At 37.7% G+C, this 21,568-nt stretch overlaps 1 protein-coding gene across 8 annotated transcripts in view; it reads left to right on the top strand.

The window, feature by feature from the left end:
- The window catches only part of TRIM44 (tripartite motif containing 44), a 132,927-nt gene that overhangs the window by 74,801 nt on the left and 36,558 nt on the right, over positions 1-21,568 (top strand). The window contains exon 5 of one of the 8 annotated variants that reach the window (XM_079104404.1): positions 7,638-7,696. The exons of 5 other annotated variants lie outside the window; for them this stretch is intronic. In XM_079104404.1, the coding sequence (XP_078960530.1) occupies positions 7,638-7,695 (58 nt within the window). In that variant the 3' untranslated portion in view covers position 7,696. Of the gene's footprint in view, positions 1-669; positions 7,536-7,637; positions 7,697-21,568 lie in introns of those variants that run through there. 2 more of the 8 variants (XM_079104403.1, XM_079104406.1) reach the window with 2 other exon arrangements.

Genomic DNA, 21,568 nt, shown 5'->3' with positions numbered 1-21,568 from the left:
AAAGTACCTTAGCAGAAGTAATGTATAGGCTCCACAGGACACAAATGGCATTTTTGTTATGGGAGATCTTTCTTAGGCTAACTATATTCATCTTTATGGCCATATGCCAGAGTCACATTGATTAGAAGAATACAAGGACCTTAAGAAGAGACTAACTCCCTTCAAAGATATATTCAGTATGAAATCCTGACTCTAGAGTTTAATTGCAGATACTTTCATGTCATTTTGACAAGGCGGTGGTGAGGCATAAAGTTTCATTACTAGCAACCAGTATGTCAAGCTATCTCCCTCGAGCTGGACTGCCATGGATATCAGCAGGATTCTCTTGGACTGGAATTTGACAGAACCCTTTTTGGTATATTGAGCACTTGAAGAATATGTTCCAGTTTGGCAGAAAGAGGAAAGAGGAGTCAAATTTTGTTAACCTTTAAATTTTTACGTGTTGGTTCCATTCAGTTTATTTGTATTAAACTACCATTTGGCTCAATTTATACCAATTAGCACTTCAGGGCAGATTGCCTTTGATCTGAAATTTCTCATTTATGATATACACTTTAGCATTTCAACAAGACAAATAATTTTGTTCTAGCAACTTCTGTATTACAGTTGAAATGAGGGTTTGATACATAAGGGTAGCAAGAAAGAAATGTGAGTCTCTTTGCACAAAAGGTGGATGAAGAATGACTCTGGAGACCCTGAGTTCCAATTCTGCTTGGATTATTATGCCTGTGTGTCCTTTGCTGGCATTTCCACGATGGCATCTTCCTACTCTCTGCAGAAATTGAGGGAAAAATAGATTTCAACCAGTCTCCACAGTGGAAGGAGAAAGGAATATTCCTGTTCTATGGAAATATATTTTCCTGTCTCCTATATTTTCTTCCCTTTCTGCCAGCTGGAGTCTCCCTGCCTTCTTTTGACTTCCTAAGCTATTTGATATGAAGTGAACAGATGCTAGGCTTTCTGTCTTACCTATTCCTGGCCCTGAGATTTCTTGTATCACTGTCCTGCTAATTAACAATCATTATCATCCTCACCATCATAATAATTTTAGCCATCTTTTATTGAAAGTTTATTATGTCCAAAGTACTTCACGTATATTCTCACTTAATCTCATGTAAGGTTTGCAATGTAGTTAACCCACTTGTCAAACTAGGAAATGCTTGGAGAGATTAATTTGTCCTAAGACCAGTAAGTAGCAGAGGCAGGAACTCGTTTAGTCTACTTTCAGGGCTCATGCACTCAACCACTCTTTGAACTATCTCCAAGAGACCAACACACTTCTCTCTGACCCTGTATGAAAGCTGAGAGGATTCACATACAGTACTCAGAGGATTACTCTGGTCAGGTTCCTTTAATTTGTGAGTTATTACTTGCTCTGACATTAATTTGCTGTGGCCTCTTGTTTCTACAAATGACTTCCCTCCTTAGCCTCTATCATATACAGGTGTATTTCTTTATCTCATCCTCACACAGTATCCTCTGAACTTCAGCAGCAAAAGGGGTGCTCTCTGGGGAGCAGCTAACCAAACCTTCCTTTGACCCCACAGAATAGCAGCCTGTTGATCTCCATGTGGTAATTTACTCCTCAAATCCATGATGTACAGTGATGGAGCTGGCAAAGATTCTCAGAGGTCTTGGAGGAACAAAAGTCCTAATACATAGAACATGAATATTAACTGCACTGGAGTCATCTTGATAATAGGGTGTCTTTGAAGCCTAGGGTGATTTTTCCCCCCAAGCAAAAAAGCAATTTACACTTTTGGCAGCAATTTTTTGTCTTCTCTGTGCTATTATGGGAGATCTTGTGTTCGCTCCCTCACAGATTGGCTCCTTCCCTACTCCAGCCGGAGCCTGCTGAGAAGTAATATATATTCAAGGAGAAGGGGTGGCAGTATGATCTACTAGTGTGAAAACAATTGTGTAGAGGGAGGAAGTCAGAGAGGGAAAGACCCTTAAACTCTTGTGCTCAGAGGAGAAGGAACAAGATCAGGATTAAATTTTGATTTTGATTAAATTTTAAATTGTGCTATTGAGATTTTCTGTGATTTTTTTTAAACTAAGAGGAAAATGGCTTTTTAATAGTAACAACCATACTTGGAACTTCTGTAAAATTTTTCATCTTCAAAGCTGGCTGTTATTCAGGCAAAATCTCCTGCTGAGATCAGTGTGAATGTGACCCATGCTGATTCGGTGATCCAAGAGGAAATGTGTTCTGAAGGAGTAAGAGCCAGAGGAGTCAGCAGACCTGGCTTCTATTCTTGGTTCTGCCCCTGACTGTGTGACCTTAGGCAAGTCATTTAATTTCTGCGTAAATTTAGCCTCCTTTCTCCCTACCCCCACATCTTCCTCATTTGGAGGATATAATTGTGATGAAGAACACAAGTCTTATATCAAGTATGAAGTAGAAGGAGTTTATGAGTTAGAAAATTTGGTAGATATTTAATCTCAATTTTGTTTCTTGAAAAAATTATCTTGAGACTGTATATTAGATACTCTTTCCCCCATCCCAAATGAATAACCTTATGTTCTTAAATATAGCATTTTTCTTTTTGGCTACCTAGAGGTTGTAGAAATACAATAGAACTGAGTCAGTGATACCCTTAAATTTGTTATCTGATTGCAAACTTGTGGTTTAGTTGTTACGTCATCTTCATTTCAGGATCTCTATTTGGAAGCCAAAGAAAATGACTCTATTATTGATGACATGAAATATCACTTTCAGGGCTGCTTATTATGCAAAGTGAGGTTCCAATATCTAAGTTAGTCTTCAGCATAGAAAGTCTCTTTATTGTGACATTTCCATATTACGGAGCCTGAACTGACTTTATTTTCCCATGCCGAAGGTGGATTGTTTTTCCCCTACTTTAGCCAGATAAAGTGATACTATGCATTGTGCTCCCTGTCTATATCAAAACAAGCCTTCTTGCTAAAGTATTTGATTTTTAGAAATTTCCCTGTAAGAGTCACAACTTTATTTTGTGCATGTTGGTTGATTAACCAGAGAATCCATTTATAGCTAGAAAATTCAACTTCAGTGTCTCTGACTTTACTGCATTTGCCTTCAAATAGAAATGCTGTCTAGGAGCAACCTGTATTCTACCAGACATCATCTGCCTGCCTTTTTCTGGTTCCATATTGCTGAGGAGAAGGCCCAGTAGAAAGGGACCTAGGTGTCACTTTACATTCTCTGCTTCTATACAGTTCAACTTCTGGTTGCCATCCAGTACAGTAGTTACCATGATTGACAGGTTAACCTTGTTTATATATTTGACCTCAGAGCTTATCAAGATAATACTTTCCACTAGTGGTTCTATTCCCAAACCTCTCAGACAGAAAAGACTTCAGGGGAATTCTTTTATTAATTTGTTCAGCAAACATCTTAGTGTACCTAATGTGTGCCAGGCCCTATACTAGGCCTCAGGGACATGAGAATGACTAAGACCTCTTTTGTTCCTGCATTTAAAGATCTCAAAGTCTAGTTTGAAGAGAGGGGTTTGCTTTTAATTTCATATTTAAGTGTAGGGTAATAATTACTGTCATAGCTTACTAGAAAGAAGCATTTATGGAATACCAGCTATGTGAGAGGAAGTATTTTAAACTTTTACATATATTAGATCATTTATTTCTCACAACAGTCGTAGTAAGTGGTTGATACATTGCCTTCATTTCTCATTTGAGATGGAAATACTGAATTGCAAGGAGGTTATATGTTATTGATATCACACAACTAAAGCCTGGTAGAGTCAGCATACAAACTCAGGTAGTCTAACTCTGGAGTGCAAACTCTTAATCACTGCACTGTAAATGATTCTATAAATGAAATATGTTGACCAACTAACTCAGAATAAAAATTCAGAAAAGATGGCATTTCTTCTGGAACTTGATAGGTGGGTAGGGATAGGTGTTTTCAAATAGAACAGGAAGGCCATCCAGCAAGTATAGAGGCTCAGAGGAGTGAAGATGCATGTGCCTTTTGGGGACTCATGGGTCACTCAGACTGGACTGTGCAGGGGAGGAGACTAAAAGGTGGGGGCGTCCAGCTTAGATTGGATCTGGTGTGCTATGCTGAGGTATCGAAAGTTTGTAGTATTTTCTGTTATACTTTACATCATAATTACAGCACTATCCCAAGAAATTCAGACAGACTTCTGGATTTTAAGGGGTTTCTTGCTGTAGTCATATATCATGATTTGTTATAGGTAAATTGGTTGTTTATGCCTCAGTTTCCTTATCAAAATCTCACATCTTATTTTACTTAAAGGACAAATATGCTATGAAGCATTGAAAATATTCTCCTTTTGGGTTTGTTATTTTAGATAGAAAAATAAGCAACTGAGATAAAGTAGTTGTAAAAGGAAATTGTTCATTTGATTTGTGTTCTATTTATATGTCTATTTGACATCTCTTTCCTTCCTCTAATTTAAAATAAAGTTTGGAAAATAGTTAATTAATTCCTTCTGAATTATTGGCGAAAAGCAGTATTAAAGCACTCACATTTTCCAAATAGAAGGCTGTAGATGTTTTACTCAAAAGTTAGTCAAAGAATTAAATTAATGTGAAAGAATGACTTTGGTCCCTGAGTTAGATCCAGTAGGAGTCTGCCTATATCCTACTTCTCTTCTTTTGTTATTTGTTTTTTACTAGCATTATGAATAGATTTTAGGAAGTCACAAAACTTCAGTGTGTGTGTTTTTTTTTTGTTGTTGTTGTTGTTGTTGTTTGTTCTATTTAGTTATACATGACAGCAAGATACATTTTGATCATTGTACACAAATGGAGTATAACTTTTCATTTCTCTGGTTGTACCCAATGTAGAGTCACACCATTCATACAATCACATGTTTGTAGGGTTATGATGTTTGTCTCATTCCACCATCTTTCCTTCCCCCGCTCCTCCCTTCATTTCCCTCTACACAGTCCAGTGTTCCTCCATTCTTCACTTACACTCCCTCCACCCCTGTTATGTATCAGCATCCACTTATCAGAGAAAACATTTGGCCTTTGATTTTTTGGAATTGGCTTATCTCAGTTAGCATGATATTCTCCACCCTCATCCATTTACTTGCAAATGCCATAATTTTATTCTTTATGGCTGAGTAGTATTTCATTGTGTATGTATACCAGTTTCTTTATCCATTCAGCTATTGAAGGGTGTCTAGGTTGGTTCCACAATCTAGCTATTGTGAATAGAGCTGCTCTAAACATTGATGTGACTGTATCACTGTAGTATGCTGATTTTAAGTCCTTTAGGTATAAACCAAAGTGTGGGATAGCTGGGTCAAATGGGAGTTCCATTCCAAGTTTTCTGAGGAATCTCCATACTGCTTTCCAGAGTGGCTGCACTAATTTGCAACCCCACCAGCAATATGAGTGTGCCTTTTTCCTCATGTCCTCAACCAACACTTATTGTTGCTTGTATTCTTGATAATAGCCATTCTAATTGGAGTGAGATGAAATCTTAGGGTAGTTTTGATTTGCATTTCTCTAATAACTAGAGATATTGAACACTTTTTCATATATTTGTTGGTTGATTGTATATCTTCTCAGTCTGTGTTTTAAGAATAACTAAATTTGATGTCCTTAGTTATGCCCGTTCACCTGTGGGCAGCTGCAGTAAAATTGTTATTCGTGGTGTCTTTTTTGTTCTAGGGTAAATCTGCTAGTCTCAACTATCTTCTTCTTTCCAGTAAAGGGCAGGCAAAAGGCCAATAATTCCATTTTTCCAGCAACTTCCAGGTTTCTTTATTTTCTCTAAGCTCTGTATGGTTGAACTACATTCACCTTTCTATCTGGAAAACTAGAGCAAGCATCTGTTAACAGCTGCTGGGAACACATGCTTAGTAGGTCTCTTTTCTTTTTTCTTTTCAAGATGCTTTATTAGTCAATAAGTGCAAGTTTTCTTAATTTAGAATTGTAAGAAGATGACTTCAGAACATTTAAGAATTGTAGACAAAGGCTGAGATAAAACTGGGGTAATGGTTAGGTTTTTGCCATGGTCCAAAATGTACTCATTTGTACCTATGACCTACATGTAAGTCATTGTAGGTTCATGAAAGAATTATTTTCTTATCCACAAGCTGGGGTTTCAGGGAATGAAAATACTTCCTTATATAAATGCCTCGCTCCCTCTGCTTCTTAGCAACACTGCCAGTTGTTCCCTGTAGGTTGCAATGTAGTTGTAAAACACAAAGCATTTTGTTTCCTTGGTGAGTACATGTCCCCTTACACTCTAGTTCCATCAATTCTATTTAAAGGACAGAGAGATTGAGCATGAGAAAACCAGTGCAGAGAGGGAGCAACTGACAGAATTCCAACGAAATCACAGAGAGAAGCATTTCTCAGCCAGTCTGGTTGCTAGAAGCGTCTTGATCTAGATGCTGTAAGCAGTGTATTATTTTATTTCACCTGAGGAACTGTTACTTGAACCAAGATGCCAACTTTGTCTTAACTTTCAGGTTTGTTCAAAATTAATAGTTAGCCAGCAATAGCAGTGAAACCTACAATTCAATTAAATGTTGAACGGAAGCTAGACCTACCTATATTATTTCAAAGCTTTAAAACAATTCTATAAAGTATAGTTATTCTAACCCTTTTTTTGTATTTGAGGAAATTGATACTATAAGAAGAAACGTGATTAAACCATGGTCTTACAGTTAGGAAGTGATGCAGGTAGGATCAGAACCCACATCTATCAGGCTTAAAATTCTGTACTTTCAACCATTATACTGTAATTCCTTTGTCAGGAAATGGAAATTTTTTTATCTTCCAACTCCTTGGCTGCAGATAGGTAAAGCTGATGGATAGGATTGTAACGTCAGCAGGAATTTGGCATTTTTGTGTGATTTTTTTTTTTCTCATTTTTTTGGTTGAATGTCAACTTTTTGAGAAGAAAGTTGAGGTATAGCTTTTCTGGCAAGTGTCTAAAGTGGAATGAACAGGAGCTTCTTTTCCTAGACAGGTAAACATTGGTTTACTCCCTGACTTTTGTGGAGCCAGCAACTGCCATCGCCTCTTCTGAAAGAGCCACTGTTCACCCAATGGCAGGTGCAGGCCAACTGTTGCCATAGCAACAGTAGGAGAGAAGCAGTTTAATTCCAGAACTGATAATTAACTGGGGGGTGGGTTGGGGGAGGGGAGAGAAATGGAGGGATAATTGTTGCAGGAGGGATAACTTAGCAATTACTGGCAAGTTGCATGAAATGAAAAGGCCAAGCACAGATGCTCCAGCCGAGCATGCCCCTGGCATCCAGCTCTTACCCCTCTGGTTAGGAATTTTTGATAAATCAAAATTAAGTGTCAAGTCCCCCCAGCCAACCAGTCTCTTTTAGGAACCACATGAGAAAAGAGGAATGTTCCATAGCTTGTGAAAAGAAATGCAGGGGGCCAGATAAATGACATCCCTCAGCCAGAAACAATCCAGAAATGCTGTCTAAACTCTACAGGAAGAATTGTGCTTGGGGATAAAATGGGACCCACAAAGCATACATGTGAATTTCTACTTCTGTGAATGTGGGAGAGAATGGAGAAAGAGTGAATTCTTATCATGGCTACTAGTCTAGCACTCCTTCAGAGATTGTATTGTATGAAAATAGCCACCCACTCACATGTATGATTATCTCATTTACTCTTTACATCAGCCTAAGAAGACACTATTATTCTTATAGCAGAAACAGTGATACTCAGTACTTTGATTAAGGTTAGTAAGTTATTGTACTGAATCCTATTATCCTATTGAGTTCTTTATAAAATAAAATCTATACCACTCTGTAGGGAAATCATGGTGCCAGTCTAAAACAAAACCATACAATTTATAATAAAAAGGGAAATAATATGTTTTTCTAATAAAATAATATAAGATGCAAGATAAAAGTTCTTGGATGAGCAGAATTACAGAATATTGTCTTGTGCTTTTGAAATCTCTCAGGCTCATAGCTCAAGATTAGCCCCATGTCCAAAGCCCTGATCAGGTAGATAAGTCCTGATCAGATCATGATTTTTTTCCTAACTTATTTTCTATGACTCAGACTAGGTTAATGGTTGGAAGAGGGAGTGTCTTCATGACATTACACAATGAAGAGGGACTGTCCATAGTTATTCTAAATGATCTATTTTAACCAAATATCCATGATGTGTGTATTTTCATGGGAAAGATTCTATGTAACAAAACTTCCCTTTGTTCCTTTGTTATGAGAGAGAGAAAGAAGATGAGATTTTACTTTAAAAACGGTAAGTCTTCCTGAAAGGAGAAATGTAACATTCATTTAGCAATATTTATCGAACACCTTTGTCCCAGCCTTGTCTTTGGTAGTAAGGATACAGTTATGAATAAAACATTCAAGGTATCTGCCCTCAAAGAGCTTTTGTTCTAGAATTTTAAGGAAGGGTTTAGAAATTTAACTGGTGTGTAATTTAAAATACATTTTTAGGAGACCCATTGGTTACTTCAAGACCTTTTATAGAAAATAAAAGTTGGCCCAGTCCTTCTGTATGATAGGAAAATATGCAGAGATTAGAATAAAAACAGTATGGATTGATAATCATTGCTTAAAACTGATCTTACCCACAATTTTTAGGGGTTTGACAGACTAATCAGTTGATGTTCAAGTAAAACAATATCAGAATTTAGGAGTTTGACTAACATAATAATTATGCTGGAAAATGTAATTTTGCCTGCATAACGGAGATGGGATTATTTCAGGGAGATCTCATTAATGTGCTGCTCATTGACAAAAAACAGTGTAACCTTTCTCTTACTGGATTAGATCAGGGTCATGATGCAAAATGCTGTTGGAATAATTTTGCCATTTGTTACAAGAAGATAAATTAAGGATTGCTTGGAAGTCTATGTAAAGAAATCAAAATCACTGACGACAGAAAAATTCACCACCCATTTTGAAATCTCCAAGCCTTCTGTCATTCCTGCTACGTCTATTTTTTCCCAGGTATTTAACAAACTTTATCAAGGGTCCATTATATTCCAGGCCATGCTAGATGTTGGGGTTATAGTAGAAAGCAGAACCAAATACAGTCCTAATAGCAAGTGGTCTCCTTCACATTCCATGAGCATGCATTTAATTTGTGTTTGCTCAACTCTCTGCTAACTTAAAGAATCAGCAACTTGTTTAAAAAGTTGAATATAACACGCAGCTATAAATGGAAATCAAACCAATATAAGAATTCCCAAGTATATTAAACAAGAAATTATTTAAGTTGTAGATTTGCTTCTGTCTAAACTAGATATGGGCAAAAGCTACTTATTTATATACTTCTTGGAGTTCCACAGCTACCATAGTATAATAAAAATTTAGAGTAGTACTGAGAGTAGTCCTATGATAATGGAATGTTTACTTGGTTTATCCTAACGTTCCCAAATTGAACAGAAAACTCTTTTAACCCCTTCCACATAAATATCCTTTAGTGTTCGTCAAAATATGATATGGGGAATTCTACTCATTTCTCTACCAGATGTTCAGAATAGAAGAAGTGTTAAGAGTTCACCTCTTGGGACTGGGATTGTGGCTCAGTGGTAGAGCACTCGCCTAGCACATGTGAGGCCCTGGGTTTGATCCTCAGCACCACATAAAAATAAATAAAGTTATTGTGTCTCTCTACAACTAAAAAAGTTTTTTTTTAAAAGAGTTCATATCTCTTTAGTTTCAAATATCCTTATATTTTGCTTCAAATAACTGGGACTCATATACCATGTTATTCATATAGTTTATTTCTACCATAAATAGAGTACAAAGGGTACAAATAATGAAGCTAATGTATATTCGTGAAAAGGCAGCCAAAAAAGGACTGTGGAGATTTTTTTTTCCAATTAACTTAAAAACAGCCAAACATGGTACTCCATAATTTCATCCATTCTGTTTGCATCCTAACAATGTAAATTCCTTTATATTTGTAACAGTAACAAATCTGTGATACCAATGAAGACCAAACATCTAGCACATTATGTTTAGCACAGAGTAGACCCTTAAGCATTGGCTGAAAGAATGAATGACATAATCACAAGAAACATTACAAAGCAGTATACAACAATGACATTTTTCTAGTTTTAAGCCAGCATATTGAAATGGGCTTATCCTTTCTTTCTTATACTGCCTTTTACATTTGGTAGCTCTCATACACTTATCACATGTTGGAAGGAACCAAGAAAAATAATATATATAAAAATGTTGTACAAAGTGCTAAGTACTGTATTTAAAGAATGGGTTTCTTTTTTGTTTGCTTTTTTGTCCCACAAATGATCATAGAAAGGCTCAGCTTTCAGTGTATCACAAATTTTCCTAATAGGATTAGGCCTTAATGCCAAATGGATTATCAACAGTATCTCAGTTTTCTGACTTAAAAACCAAGAGCAGAGGCGATGAGACTAGGATTTCAGACCTTCAGTAGAACTTATCTGTCTTAAAATTTTCTTATCGGTAATCCCAGAGGCATTACCCACTCTGTATGAATGATCAATTAAGATAATTTATGTGAGTGATAGTATATGAAAAAATAAGAAATGTAAATGCTATGCTGTACTATTTTAAAATGTGCAGTGTTAAACAGGTGAAAAAGGATTGTGTTATATAAAGTTAGGTATTTTTATAATGGGATTTGTGAAGATGTAATTGTATTTACAGCCGAGATTCAAATATTAGTGATTTAAACAGTCTTTTACTAGAATTGGCCAAAGAAACCAGGTAATTGACCTTGATTCAGCATCTTTATAATTTAAAGGTGTACACAGACATTTCTTTCCTTGTTCTGTGATTCCCGAGAGGTGGTTTTGCTAGCCCCATATTAGGTAGATGAGGGGATTGAAGGAGATTAAATGACTTGTCCAGTGTTGCCCAGTTAGAACTGGCAGTGTCAAGAGTCAGGACTTAGAGAAGCCCACCTTGTCCTATAGTCCATGTCTTTGCTGTCATCACTATGTTTGCTCAAAACCCAACCCTTGTTTTCTCCTCTTTTTCCAAAATGCCCTCATCCTTGACTTTGCTTCTTAGTAAATGGCATCATCCTGTTTTTTTCAGACCCCAGTGCAAGAAGCACCCTCATCATCTTCTCTCAGTCTTTTCATATTCCAGTCAATCTGCTAATCGAAATACTTCCCACCACCTCCATCCCTCCATCCTTGTCCAAGCTATGTCATTTCTCTCAACTGCATTTTGCCTGTCGCCATTCTTACTCATCCTTCCCGCCACCCCCACTCCCATTCCAACTCACATAGAAGCTCAAGGGAATGAACTTTCAGGATATAAAGAGGATCTTATAATTCTTACATTATGAGTTATATCATGTCCAGAATTTTCTTCAGAAACACCCATGGGAAAGAGGGCCTATAAAGCCATGGTAGATGAGCTCCCGTCTCCCTCTGTTTCCTCATGCTGGCTGCTCACCCGTTGCTCACGTGAACCACACTACTTTCTTACTCTTTTTCATGCAGAGATGGAGTTCTGCTTACATCAGGGACATTTTACCCTTGCCTCCTGTGTCAGGGCCCTTCTGCCTGAGTACTCATCTCCAGATCTTCGTGTGATCCGTTCTCTTAGGCCTTAGATCCAGGCCTCTGCTGAAATATTACTCCTTAAGACCTCTATTTCTTACTCTGCTCCAGATTTCTGGATATACATATCACCACATGAAAAGAGGTCATGTATTTTAACTCCTATTTTCCTTTCTTCCTCACTGAGAAATAGGTGTCATGAGGTGAAAAACTCATTTACACACCCTATACACTGTAGAACATAGCGTGCACTGATTTGATTTTTTTTTCATGTACTTTCGTTGTTTTTTTTTTATTAAAAACCAAATTTATAGGGCAATGTTGTTTGATTCATTGTTATTTTTTTCCCTTCCCCCCACCCCTCCCACCCCTCTTTTCCCTCTATACAGTCCTTTCTTCCTCCATTCTTACCACCCTCCTTATCCCTAACCCTAAACCTAACCCTAATGCTAACCCCTCCTACCCCCCATTATATGTCCTCATACGCTTATCAGCGAGATCATTTGTCCTTTAGTTTTTTGAGATTGGCTTATCTCACTTAGCATGATATTCTCCAATTTCATCCATTTGCCTGCAAATGCCTTAATTTTATCATTCTTCATGGCAGAGTAATATTCCGTTGTATATATATGCCACAGTTTATCTATTCATCAACTGAAGGGCATCTAGGTTGGTTCCACAATCCGGCTGTGGTGAATTGAGCAGCTATGAACATTGATGTGGCTGTATCTCTGTAGTATGCTGATTTTAAGTCCTTTGGATACAGGCCAAGGAGTGGGATAGCTGGGTCAAATGGTGGTTCCATTCCAAGCTTTCTGAGGAATCTCCATACTGCTTTCCAGAGTGGCTGCACTAATTTGCAACCCCACCAGCAATGTATGAGTGTACCTTTTTCCCCACATCCTCGCCAACACCTGTTGTTGCTTGTGTTCTTGATAATCGCCATTCTAATTGGAGTGAGATGAAATCTTAGGGTAGTTTTGATTTTCATTTCTCTTATTACTAGAGATGTTGAACATTTTTTCATATATCTGTTGATTGCTTATACATCTTCTTCTGTGAAGTGTCTGTTCATTTCCTTAGCCCATTTGTTGATTGGACTATTTGTATTCTTGGTGTAGAGTTTTTTGAGTTCTTTATAATTCTGGAAATTAGCGCTCTATCTGAAGTATGATTGGCAAAGATATTCTCCCACTCTGTAGGCTCTCTCTTCACATTACTGATAGTTTCCTTTGCTGAGAGAAAGCTTTTTAGTTTGAATCTATCCCAGTTGTTGATTCTTGCTTTTATTTCTTGTGCTATGGGAGTCCTGTTAAGGAAGTCTGATCCTAAGCCAACAAGTTGAAGGTTTGGACCTACTTTTTCTTCCATAAGATGCAGGGTCTCTGGTCTGATTCCGAGGTCCTTGATCCATTTTGAGTTTAGTTTTGTGCAGGGTGAGAGATAGGGGTTTAATTTCATTCTGTTGCATATGGATTTCCAGTTTTCCCAGCACCATTTGTTGAAGAGGCTATCTTTTCTCCATTGCATATTTTTGGCACCTTTGTCTAGTATGAGAAAATTGTATTTATTTGGGTTTGTGTCCGTGTCCTCTATTCTGTACCATTGATCTACCTTTCTATTTTGGTACCAATACCATGCCGTTTTTTTACTATTGCTTTGTAATAGAGTTGAAGATCTGGTATTGTGATACCCCCTGCGTCGCTCTTTTTACTGAGGATTGCTTTAGCTATTCTAGGTTTCTTATTCTTCCAGATGAATTTCATAATTGCTTGCTCTATTTCTGTAAGGTACATCATTGGGATTTTAATTGGAATTGCATTGAATCTGTATAGCACTTTGTATGGCCATTTTGACAATATTCTGCCTATCTAAGAACATGGGAGATCTTTCCATCTTCTAAGGTTTTCTTTAATTTCTTTCTTTAGTGTTCTGTAGTTCTCATTGTAGAGGTCTTTCACCTCTTCTGTGAGATTGATTCCCAAGTATTTTATTTTTTTCGAGGCTATTGTGAATGGGGTAGTTTTCCTAATTATTCTTTCCAAAGATTCATCACTTATGTATAAAAATGCATTAGATTTCTGTGCATTGATCTTATATCCTGCTACTTTACTGAATTCACTTATGAGTTCTAAAAGTTTTCTGGTGGATTTTCTTCTTCTTCTAAGTATATAATCATATCATCAGCAAATAGGGATAGTCTGAGTCTTCTTTTTCTATTTGTATCCCTTTAATTTCTTTGGTCTGTCTAATTACTCTGGCTAGAGTCTCAAGAACGATGTTGAATAGAAGTGGTGAAAGAGGGCATCCCTGCCTTGTTCCAGTTTTTAGGGGGAATGCTTTCAGTTTTTCACCATTTAGAATGATATTGGCCGTGGGCTTAGGGTAGATGGCCTTTACAATGTTAAGGAATGTTCCCACTATCCCAATTTTTTTTCTAGTGTTTTGAGCATGAAGGGATGCTGTATTTTATCGAATACTTTTTCTGCATCTATTGAAATACTCATGTGATTCTTAACTTTTAGTCTGTTGATATGGTGAATTACATTTATTGATTTCCGGATGTTGAACCAACATTGCATCCCTGGGATAAAACCCACTTGATCGTGATGCACTATCCTTTTAATATATTTTTGTATGCAGTTTGCTAAAATTTTGTTGAGAATTTTTGTGTCGATGTTCATTAAGGATATTGGTCTGAAATTTTCTTTCCTCGATGTGTCTCTGTCTGGTTTAGGTATCAGGGTGATATTGGCTTCATAGAATGAGTTTGGGAGGGTTCCCTCTTCTTCTATTTTATGGAATACTTTGAGGAGTATTGGAATGAGCTCTTCTTTAAAGGTTTTGTAGAACTCGGCTGAGAACCCATCTGGTCCCGGACTTTTCTTTGTTGGTAGGCTTTTGATGACCTCTTCTATTTCATTGCTTGAAATGGATTTAAGTTGTGTATGTCCTCCTCGTTCATATGTCTCTAGAAACTTGTTGATGTCTTCGAAGTTTTCTGTTTTGTTGGAGTATAGATTTTCAAAATAGCTTCTAATTATGTTTTGTATTTCACTAGTGTCTGTTGTGATATTTCCTTGTTCATTCCGGATTTTAGTAATTTGAGTTTTCTCCCTCTTTCTCTTTGTTAGTGTGGCTAAGGGTTTATCAATTTTGTTTATTTTTTCAAAGAACCAACTATTTATTTTGTTAATTTTTTCGATTGTTTCTTTTGTTTCAATTTCATTGATTTCAGCTCTGATTTTAACTATTTCCTGTCTTCTACTACTTTTGGTGTTGGTCTGCTCTTCTTTTTCTAGGGCTTTGAGCTGTAGTGTTAGGTCGTTTATTTGTTGATTTCTACTTCTTTTGTTGAATGCGCCCCATGAAATAAATCTTCCTCTAAGTACTGTTTTCATAGTGTCCCAGAGATTTTGATATGATGTGTCTTTGTTCTCATTTACTTCTAAGAATTTTTTTATTTCCCTCCTGATGTCTTCTGTTATCCATTCATCATATAATAGTGTATTATTTAATCTCCAAATATTGGAGAAGTTTCTGTTTTTTATTCTGTCGTTTATTTCTAATTTCAATCCATTATGATCTGATAGAGTACAAGGTAGTATCTCTACCATCTTGTATTTGCTAACAGTAGCTTTGTGGCATAAAACATGGTCTATTTTAGAGAAGGATCCATGTGCTGCTGAGAAGAAAGTGTATTCGTTCTTTGTTGGATGGTATATTCTATATAAGTCGGTTAAGTTTAAATTGTTGATTGTGTTATTAAGATCTGTGATTTCTTTATTCAATTTTTGTTTGGACGATCTGTCCAGTGGTGAGAGAGGTGTGTTAAAATCGCCTAGTATTATTGTGTTGTGGTCTGTTTGATTTCTGGAATTGAGAAGGATTTGTTTGACATACATGGATGAGCCAATGTTTGGGGCATAGATATTTATGATTGTTATGTCTTGCTGGTATATGCTTCCCTTAAGCAGTATGTAATGTCCTTCTTTATCCCTTCTGACTAGTTTGGCTTGAAGTCCACATTATCTGAAATGAGGATGGATACTCCAGGTTTTTTGCTGTGTCCGTGTGCATGGTATGCTTTTTCCCATCCTTTCACCTTTAGTCTATGGGTATCTCTTTCTATGAGATGAGTCTCTTGCAGGCAGCATATTGTTGGATTTTTCTTTTTAATCCAATCTGCCAGTCTATGTCTTTTGATTGATGAGTTCAGGCCATTAACATTCAGGGTTATTATTGTGATATGATTTGTATTCCCAGTCATTTGACTCATTTTTGTTTTTTGACATCATTTGGTTTCTCCTTTATTTGGCTATTCCTTTAGGCTAGTTCCTCCCGTTGCCGATTTGCATCGTTGTTTTTCATCTCTTCCTCATGGAATATTTTGCTGAGAATGTTCTGTAATGCCGACTTTCTTTTTGTAAATTCCTTTAGCTTTTGTTTATCATGGAAGGATTTTATTTCATCGTCAAATCTGAAAGTAAGTTTTGCTGGGTATAAGATGGTTGGTTGTCATCCGTTTTCTTTCAGGGCTTGGTAAATGTTGTTCCTTGCCCTTCTAGCTTTTAGGGTCTGGATTGAAAAATCTCCTGACATTCTTATTGGTTTCCCCCTGAATGTAATTTGATTCTTTTCTCTTGTGGCCTTTAAAATTCTGTCTTTATTTTGTATGTTAGGTATTTTCATAATAATGTGCCTTGGTGTGGGTCTGTTGTAATTTTGTGTATTTGGAGTCCTATAAGCCTCTTGTACTTGGTTTTCCATTTCATTCTTCAGATTTGGGAAATTTTCTGATATTATTTCATTGAATAGATTGTTCATTCCTTTGGTTTGTTTCTCTAAGCCTTCCTCAATCCCAGTAATTCTTAAATTTGGCCTTTTCATGATATCCCATAGTTCTTAGAGATTCTGTTCATGATTTCTTTCCATCTTTTCTGTTTGGTCAACTTTGTTTTCAAGATGAAATATTTTGTCTTCAGTATCTGAGCTTCTGTCTTCCAGGTGTTCTATTCTATTTTTTATGCTTTCTATGGAGTTTTTAATTTGGTTTATTGTTTCTTTCATTTCAAGGATTTCTGTTTGTTTTTTTTTTTTTCAGTATCTCTAACTCTTTATTGAAATCATCTCTCGCTTCCTGTATTTGCTCTTTTAACTGTTGATTGGTGTGATCATGTAATGCCTGCATTTGTTCTTTCATCTCCTCCTTCAATGCCTGTATTTGCTCTTTCATCTCCTCGTTTGCTTCCCTGATTGTTTTAATTATGTACATTCTGAACTCCCTTTCTGACATTTCTGCTGTGCTGTCATTGGGTTTTATTGATACAGTATCTAGGTTTGTTTGGGACATTTTCTTCCCTTGTTTTCTCATATTGATCAGATGTCAGTGGGACTCTGTGATATTGCAGATTTCCTCTATTGGCTTATAGTGTCCCTGTAGATTTCCAGTGTATCACCTCCCAGCCTTCAGTAGCCTGAAGTCTTGGAGTAACTTGATAATGCAGTGCTTCCGAAGAAAGCTGCCCCTAGCCAGCTACTGGTCCCAGGGCTTGGAGCTGGCTCTGTGTGGAAAGGCTCTCACTGGGGGGCCTGCTCCGAGAAGCTGGCCGTGTGGGAGGAGCCCACCGCAGGAGTGCCCAGGGCTGCCTGGAGAAGACTCTAGCTGCCCTGCCCTACTCTAATAAGTCTCCCAAATCCGGTCCTGCTACCCGGCCGAGCTTCACTGGGTTGAGCTCGCCGCACTGGCTCAGGGACTTGGAGCTGGTTCTGTGCAGAAAAGCTCTCACTGGGCGGCCTGCTGGGAGAAGCTGGAGAATCTGGCTCTATGGGAGGAGCCCACCGCCAGAGTGCGGAGTGCGCAGGGCTGCCTGGGGAAGACTCTAGCTGCCCTTCCCTACTCTAATAAGCCGCCCGTATCCGGGCCTGCTGCCTGGGTTGAGCTTCACCTGGTGGGGGAGCCTCACCCCATGGTTCTATTTTAGTCCGAGTCTGTCAGTGCCTCCCCTTCTTGAATCCTGGGTTCTGGAGGGACTAGAAATGCAGTCACCCTCTAGTCTGCCATCTTGGATCGCCCCTGAATTGATTTTTTAAATAAATAAATTGCTTTGTAAACCCTATTTTGTGACTTGGGGAAAGAACCCTGGTTTGGCATAGATTTACTTAAATTCACTTGATCACACCCATCTTTCACCTTGTACAGGTCATTTACCTTCAGAAGTTCTTTGTGAATTTTCGTTATCCATAAAATGGAGATAACAAAGTTATAGAACCTGGTTGAGAGATTAAATGAGCAAATATATGAGTCCTTTGGAAATAGCAAGGTCTTATGAAAGAGAAGTAAGGGTATATGAACGAAAAAGTGTATATGCCTCTCAGCCTATTCCCCTTTAGGAAGCATTGGTCTTATACGAGGGGATTATACAAATCTACATCTTCAGTGTTTCTCTGCAGCTCAGTACCCTTATGACTTGGCAGACTGGTCTCTGACAGTGTCAGAATTGCAGCCTAGGGCCTTCATTCTTTCTCAAACTCTGGCCCAAAGAATAACTTGTCCAAGCCATATGGTTCCCAAATAATTAGACAAAATATACTTATGCATCAAAATGTACTTGTTGCTAAGAATCAAATCATGTTTAAGCATCTAGGGACAATTAATTTTGACTGGGCTACCTAAATGATAGGAAAGTTTTTCTTGATTATTCTCAGTCTTGTTTTGTTTCAGGAACATGCCAGATTATGCTTAGAAATGATTAATACTTGTATTGCTTAAACCAGATCTGTCCTAATGCTCTTTGCAAAGAGAAAGCTCATTCTATGCAGTTGCCAAATTAGTTTAAAGGAATTTTTGTAAGCACTATGTGCAGGACTACTTTTAGAAATACATGCACTTTGCTATCCTCTATTCCTTACTATCCCACCTTTGTGGTGATTTTAGTAGTTCCTATCCTTGTCTCCCCATGCTTCACCTAAGAAACCATCTTGGTTATTCTCTGACCAGTGTGGGTACCCATGGTTTCAAAATGATTTTTTGTTAATAGAGGCTGACAGGTAATACAGTACAAGTCCTGGTGGCTGTAAGTTGTATTGATAAGTATGGATCTTGTTCCTACCAAGTAAGTAAATTCTAATCATGAATGTGCTATTTTTCAAACCAAAGGACATGGGGAGGCTTTTTTTTCCTTATGCAAAGGACTGGACTGTTCTTTGAGCCTTGCCTGCTTCTCCCAGGGTAAGGGAAGGAAGGTGGTGAGGAGGAAGAATTGGTACCTGCTCCTGGAGACAGCAAGAGGGATGAGACAGATCATAGTACCTAAAGGAGTTTCCATAGGGGAGGTGGTGACTCAGGTGTAGGGCTGAGATTCATGTCTTCTAGCCTCCAAGTTTGATCCTTTTCTTCTTTCTGAACTGAATCAAATTGCAAATGTTGATTCTTTATCAAGATGATAAATGGGAGAAAACCTGAATTCCTTGAGAAGAATAATAACATTAGTAAAATTATAATAGAATCCACTCACTGAGTACCTACTAAGTCCTTAATAAGTACTGAAACCTTCACGTATGCATATTGGCTGTTATCTTGAGACAATGATTGGAGGTAATTTTTTGCCATTTATTTAGTAATCTCTACTCATCTTTTGTTGTGGTTGCATCAAAGAGAAGCATATTAATATTATCTTAATTAAAGGGAAGTTATTTTAAGTAAAGAGGATTGGAAATAGTTTTAGCCTCCTTACCATACTCATGGAAACATCATTCCTGATCTAGTACAAAGTTGATAGCCAGTGTGTATGTTACCTGCTGCTCACTCTAATGCTGTGCTGTTAGGGAGATTTGGCTATCTCCATTGTACCTGGGCCATTTCTACCATTCCTTCAAAGTTAAACTTGGTTGCCTCTTTTCAATAAATCCTTCTTTGGTTCTTTAGTCTTTATAGTGCATTTTTGGTCTTACCACTTTCTTCTCTGTTCTATAATTAATGTCCATAATTAATGTCACACCTACAACCTATGAGCTCCTGCAAGACAGCATTCATATTCAGGGTTGTTGTTTTTCTTAATCTCTGTAATGTGTAATAGATCTGTTGTATTATTTGCTGACTATGTATGTGAATAATACCTTGCCATATTCTAGACTTGAAAAATGACTAACTAGGACTCTTAAGTCCATGGCTGTTCCCTAGAAAATAATGATCCTGACCCTAATACCTAACACTGATTGAGGGCTTACTGTGTACCAGACACTATTCTAGAATGTTACATGTCATAATTCCATTTAATCATTATAATAACCTAATAAGATTAGACAGTGTTAATATCCCCATTTCCCAGAAGAGAAAAATTAAACACAGAAAGATTAAATAATTTACCTAAAATCACAACTAATAAATGGTAGGGCTGGTGTTTGAGCTGAAGCTATCTGGCTGCAGAGTCTAATCAACATTATATGCATGTACTGAAATAAGTAAAACTTCTCCCATCATGTCTCCTTTAAAGATGAATTTCAGTCTAACTGTTCAAGGCTGGTATCCTTGCTATTTTTGTTTAAAGCCTACTCACTTGCCTTATGAAAGCTGTTTGAGCCTTCAAAAGAGGTGAGAATTTAGCAAGGAGAGCCTTGGAAGGAGTAAACTGTACTCTCAGGACAGTGGCAAAAGATCTTCTAGAGAACTTTGGGCAATGTTCTTCTCCCTATCCTTGGCAAGTGACTGGCCACACAGGTGCTTTCATAACAGTAGCTGCTCTTTCAGCCCCAGACCTGTGTCTTATATTTGTCGAGGTTGGAGAATGGTGGCCTATCTGAACCAACAATAGTGTAGGCTACTCTGGAAAAGCAGGGTGTGAACTCAAATTTATTGTCCTGAGACATTTCTCAAAATAAACAGACTGTGTATTGACTCCTGCTTTTCTGACTGAGACCATGCTTCCCCATTCTTCTTTTAATAGTATTCCTAGACAGTCATTTTTCTTCTTCCTAGTCTTTGAGTGATAGGGCTGACATATGGCAAGAAGGAAATTATCTCCTTCTTGAAGGGTTTTATCTCTGTCAAATCCTAAAACTGTTTCAAAATTAGGTCTTTGCCTCTGGAGCTCTGAGTCAAGGTAAGAAGGGCTCAAGCCAGACTCCTAACTTCCTGAGGACTAGAAATAAGAATGAACTCTTGCCCTGAACCAGTTACAGTCAGTGAACAAGTCTTTATTGAACCCTGACAGGTGCTCAAGTTAGGATGAAATTTTGACTTTCAGTTTGCTTACAACTAAGGGGAAATGGTGGATGTTGGAAGAGTTCAGGTTATAATAAGTGAAATACTCAGCAATAAGATAATACTTAATTAAGGACCAAATGTGTATTTCACTCTAGCAGTTTTAAGAGGTCTCAGAATTGGTGTGATACACTGGTTAAGGAATATGGGCTTTGGAACCAGAGGTTCCAGGTTTGAATTCTAGCTTTACTACCTACTAGCTATGTAACCATAGCCCCACTATTTAAACATTATAGGTCTTGACTTTCTCATTTGTGAAAATGGAAACAATAATAGTATCTAAAATAAAGTTGATGTGAGGCCTAAATGAGATAATTCATTCAATTAAAAAACGTCCTTGGGTGTGTGGTATATGCGCATGATGCCGAAATCTCAGTAGCAACAACAAATGTTTATGCTATGTTATATGAGTATCCCCCAAAAGCTTCTGTTAATGCAGAAATATTCAGAAACATAATGATAAGATTATGAGAGCTGTGACCTAATCAGTCCATCCTAGTTTGAATGGACTGACTGGGTGGTAACAATAGGCAGGTAGGGCATGGCTGGAGAGGAGGTAGGTCACTGGGGTGTGCCCTGGAAGGTTTGTTCTTCTCTGCAGCCTCCTTCCCCCATCTCTTGCTCTCTGTTTCCTGACTCTGCCTTGAGCTGGGCAGCTTTCCTTCTCTGGGCCCTTCACCCATGATGCATTGTCTAACCTTGGGCCCAGAACACTGCAGTCGGCCATATATGGACTGATAACTCTGGAACTGTGAGTCCCAAGTAAACTTTCCCTCTTCTAAGTTGTTCTTGTTGGGTATTTTGGTCTC

This window comes from Sciurus vulgaris (genome assembly GCF_902686455.1).
Source record: "Sciurus vulgaris genome assembly, chromosome: 11".
NCBI lineage: Eukaryota > Metazoa > Chordata > Mammalia > Rodentia > Sciuridae > Sciurus > Sciurus vulgaris.
The sequence above is the reverse complement of the archived record's forward strand: the minus strand, read 5'-3'. Positions and strand labels throughout refer to the sequence as shown.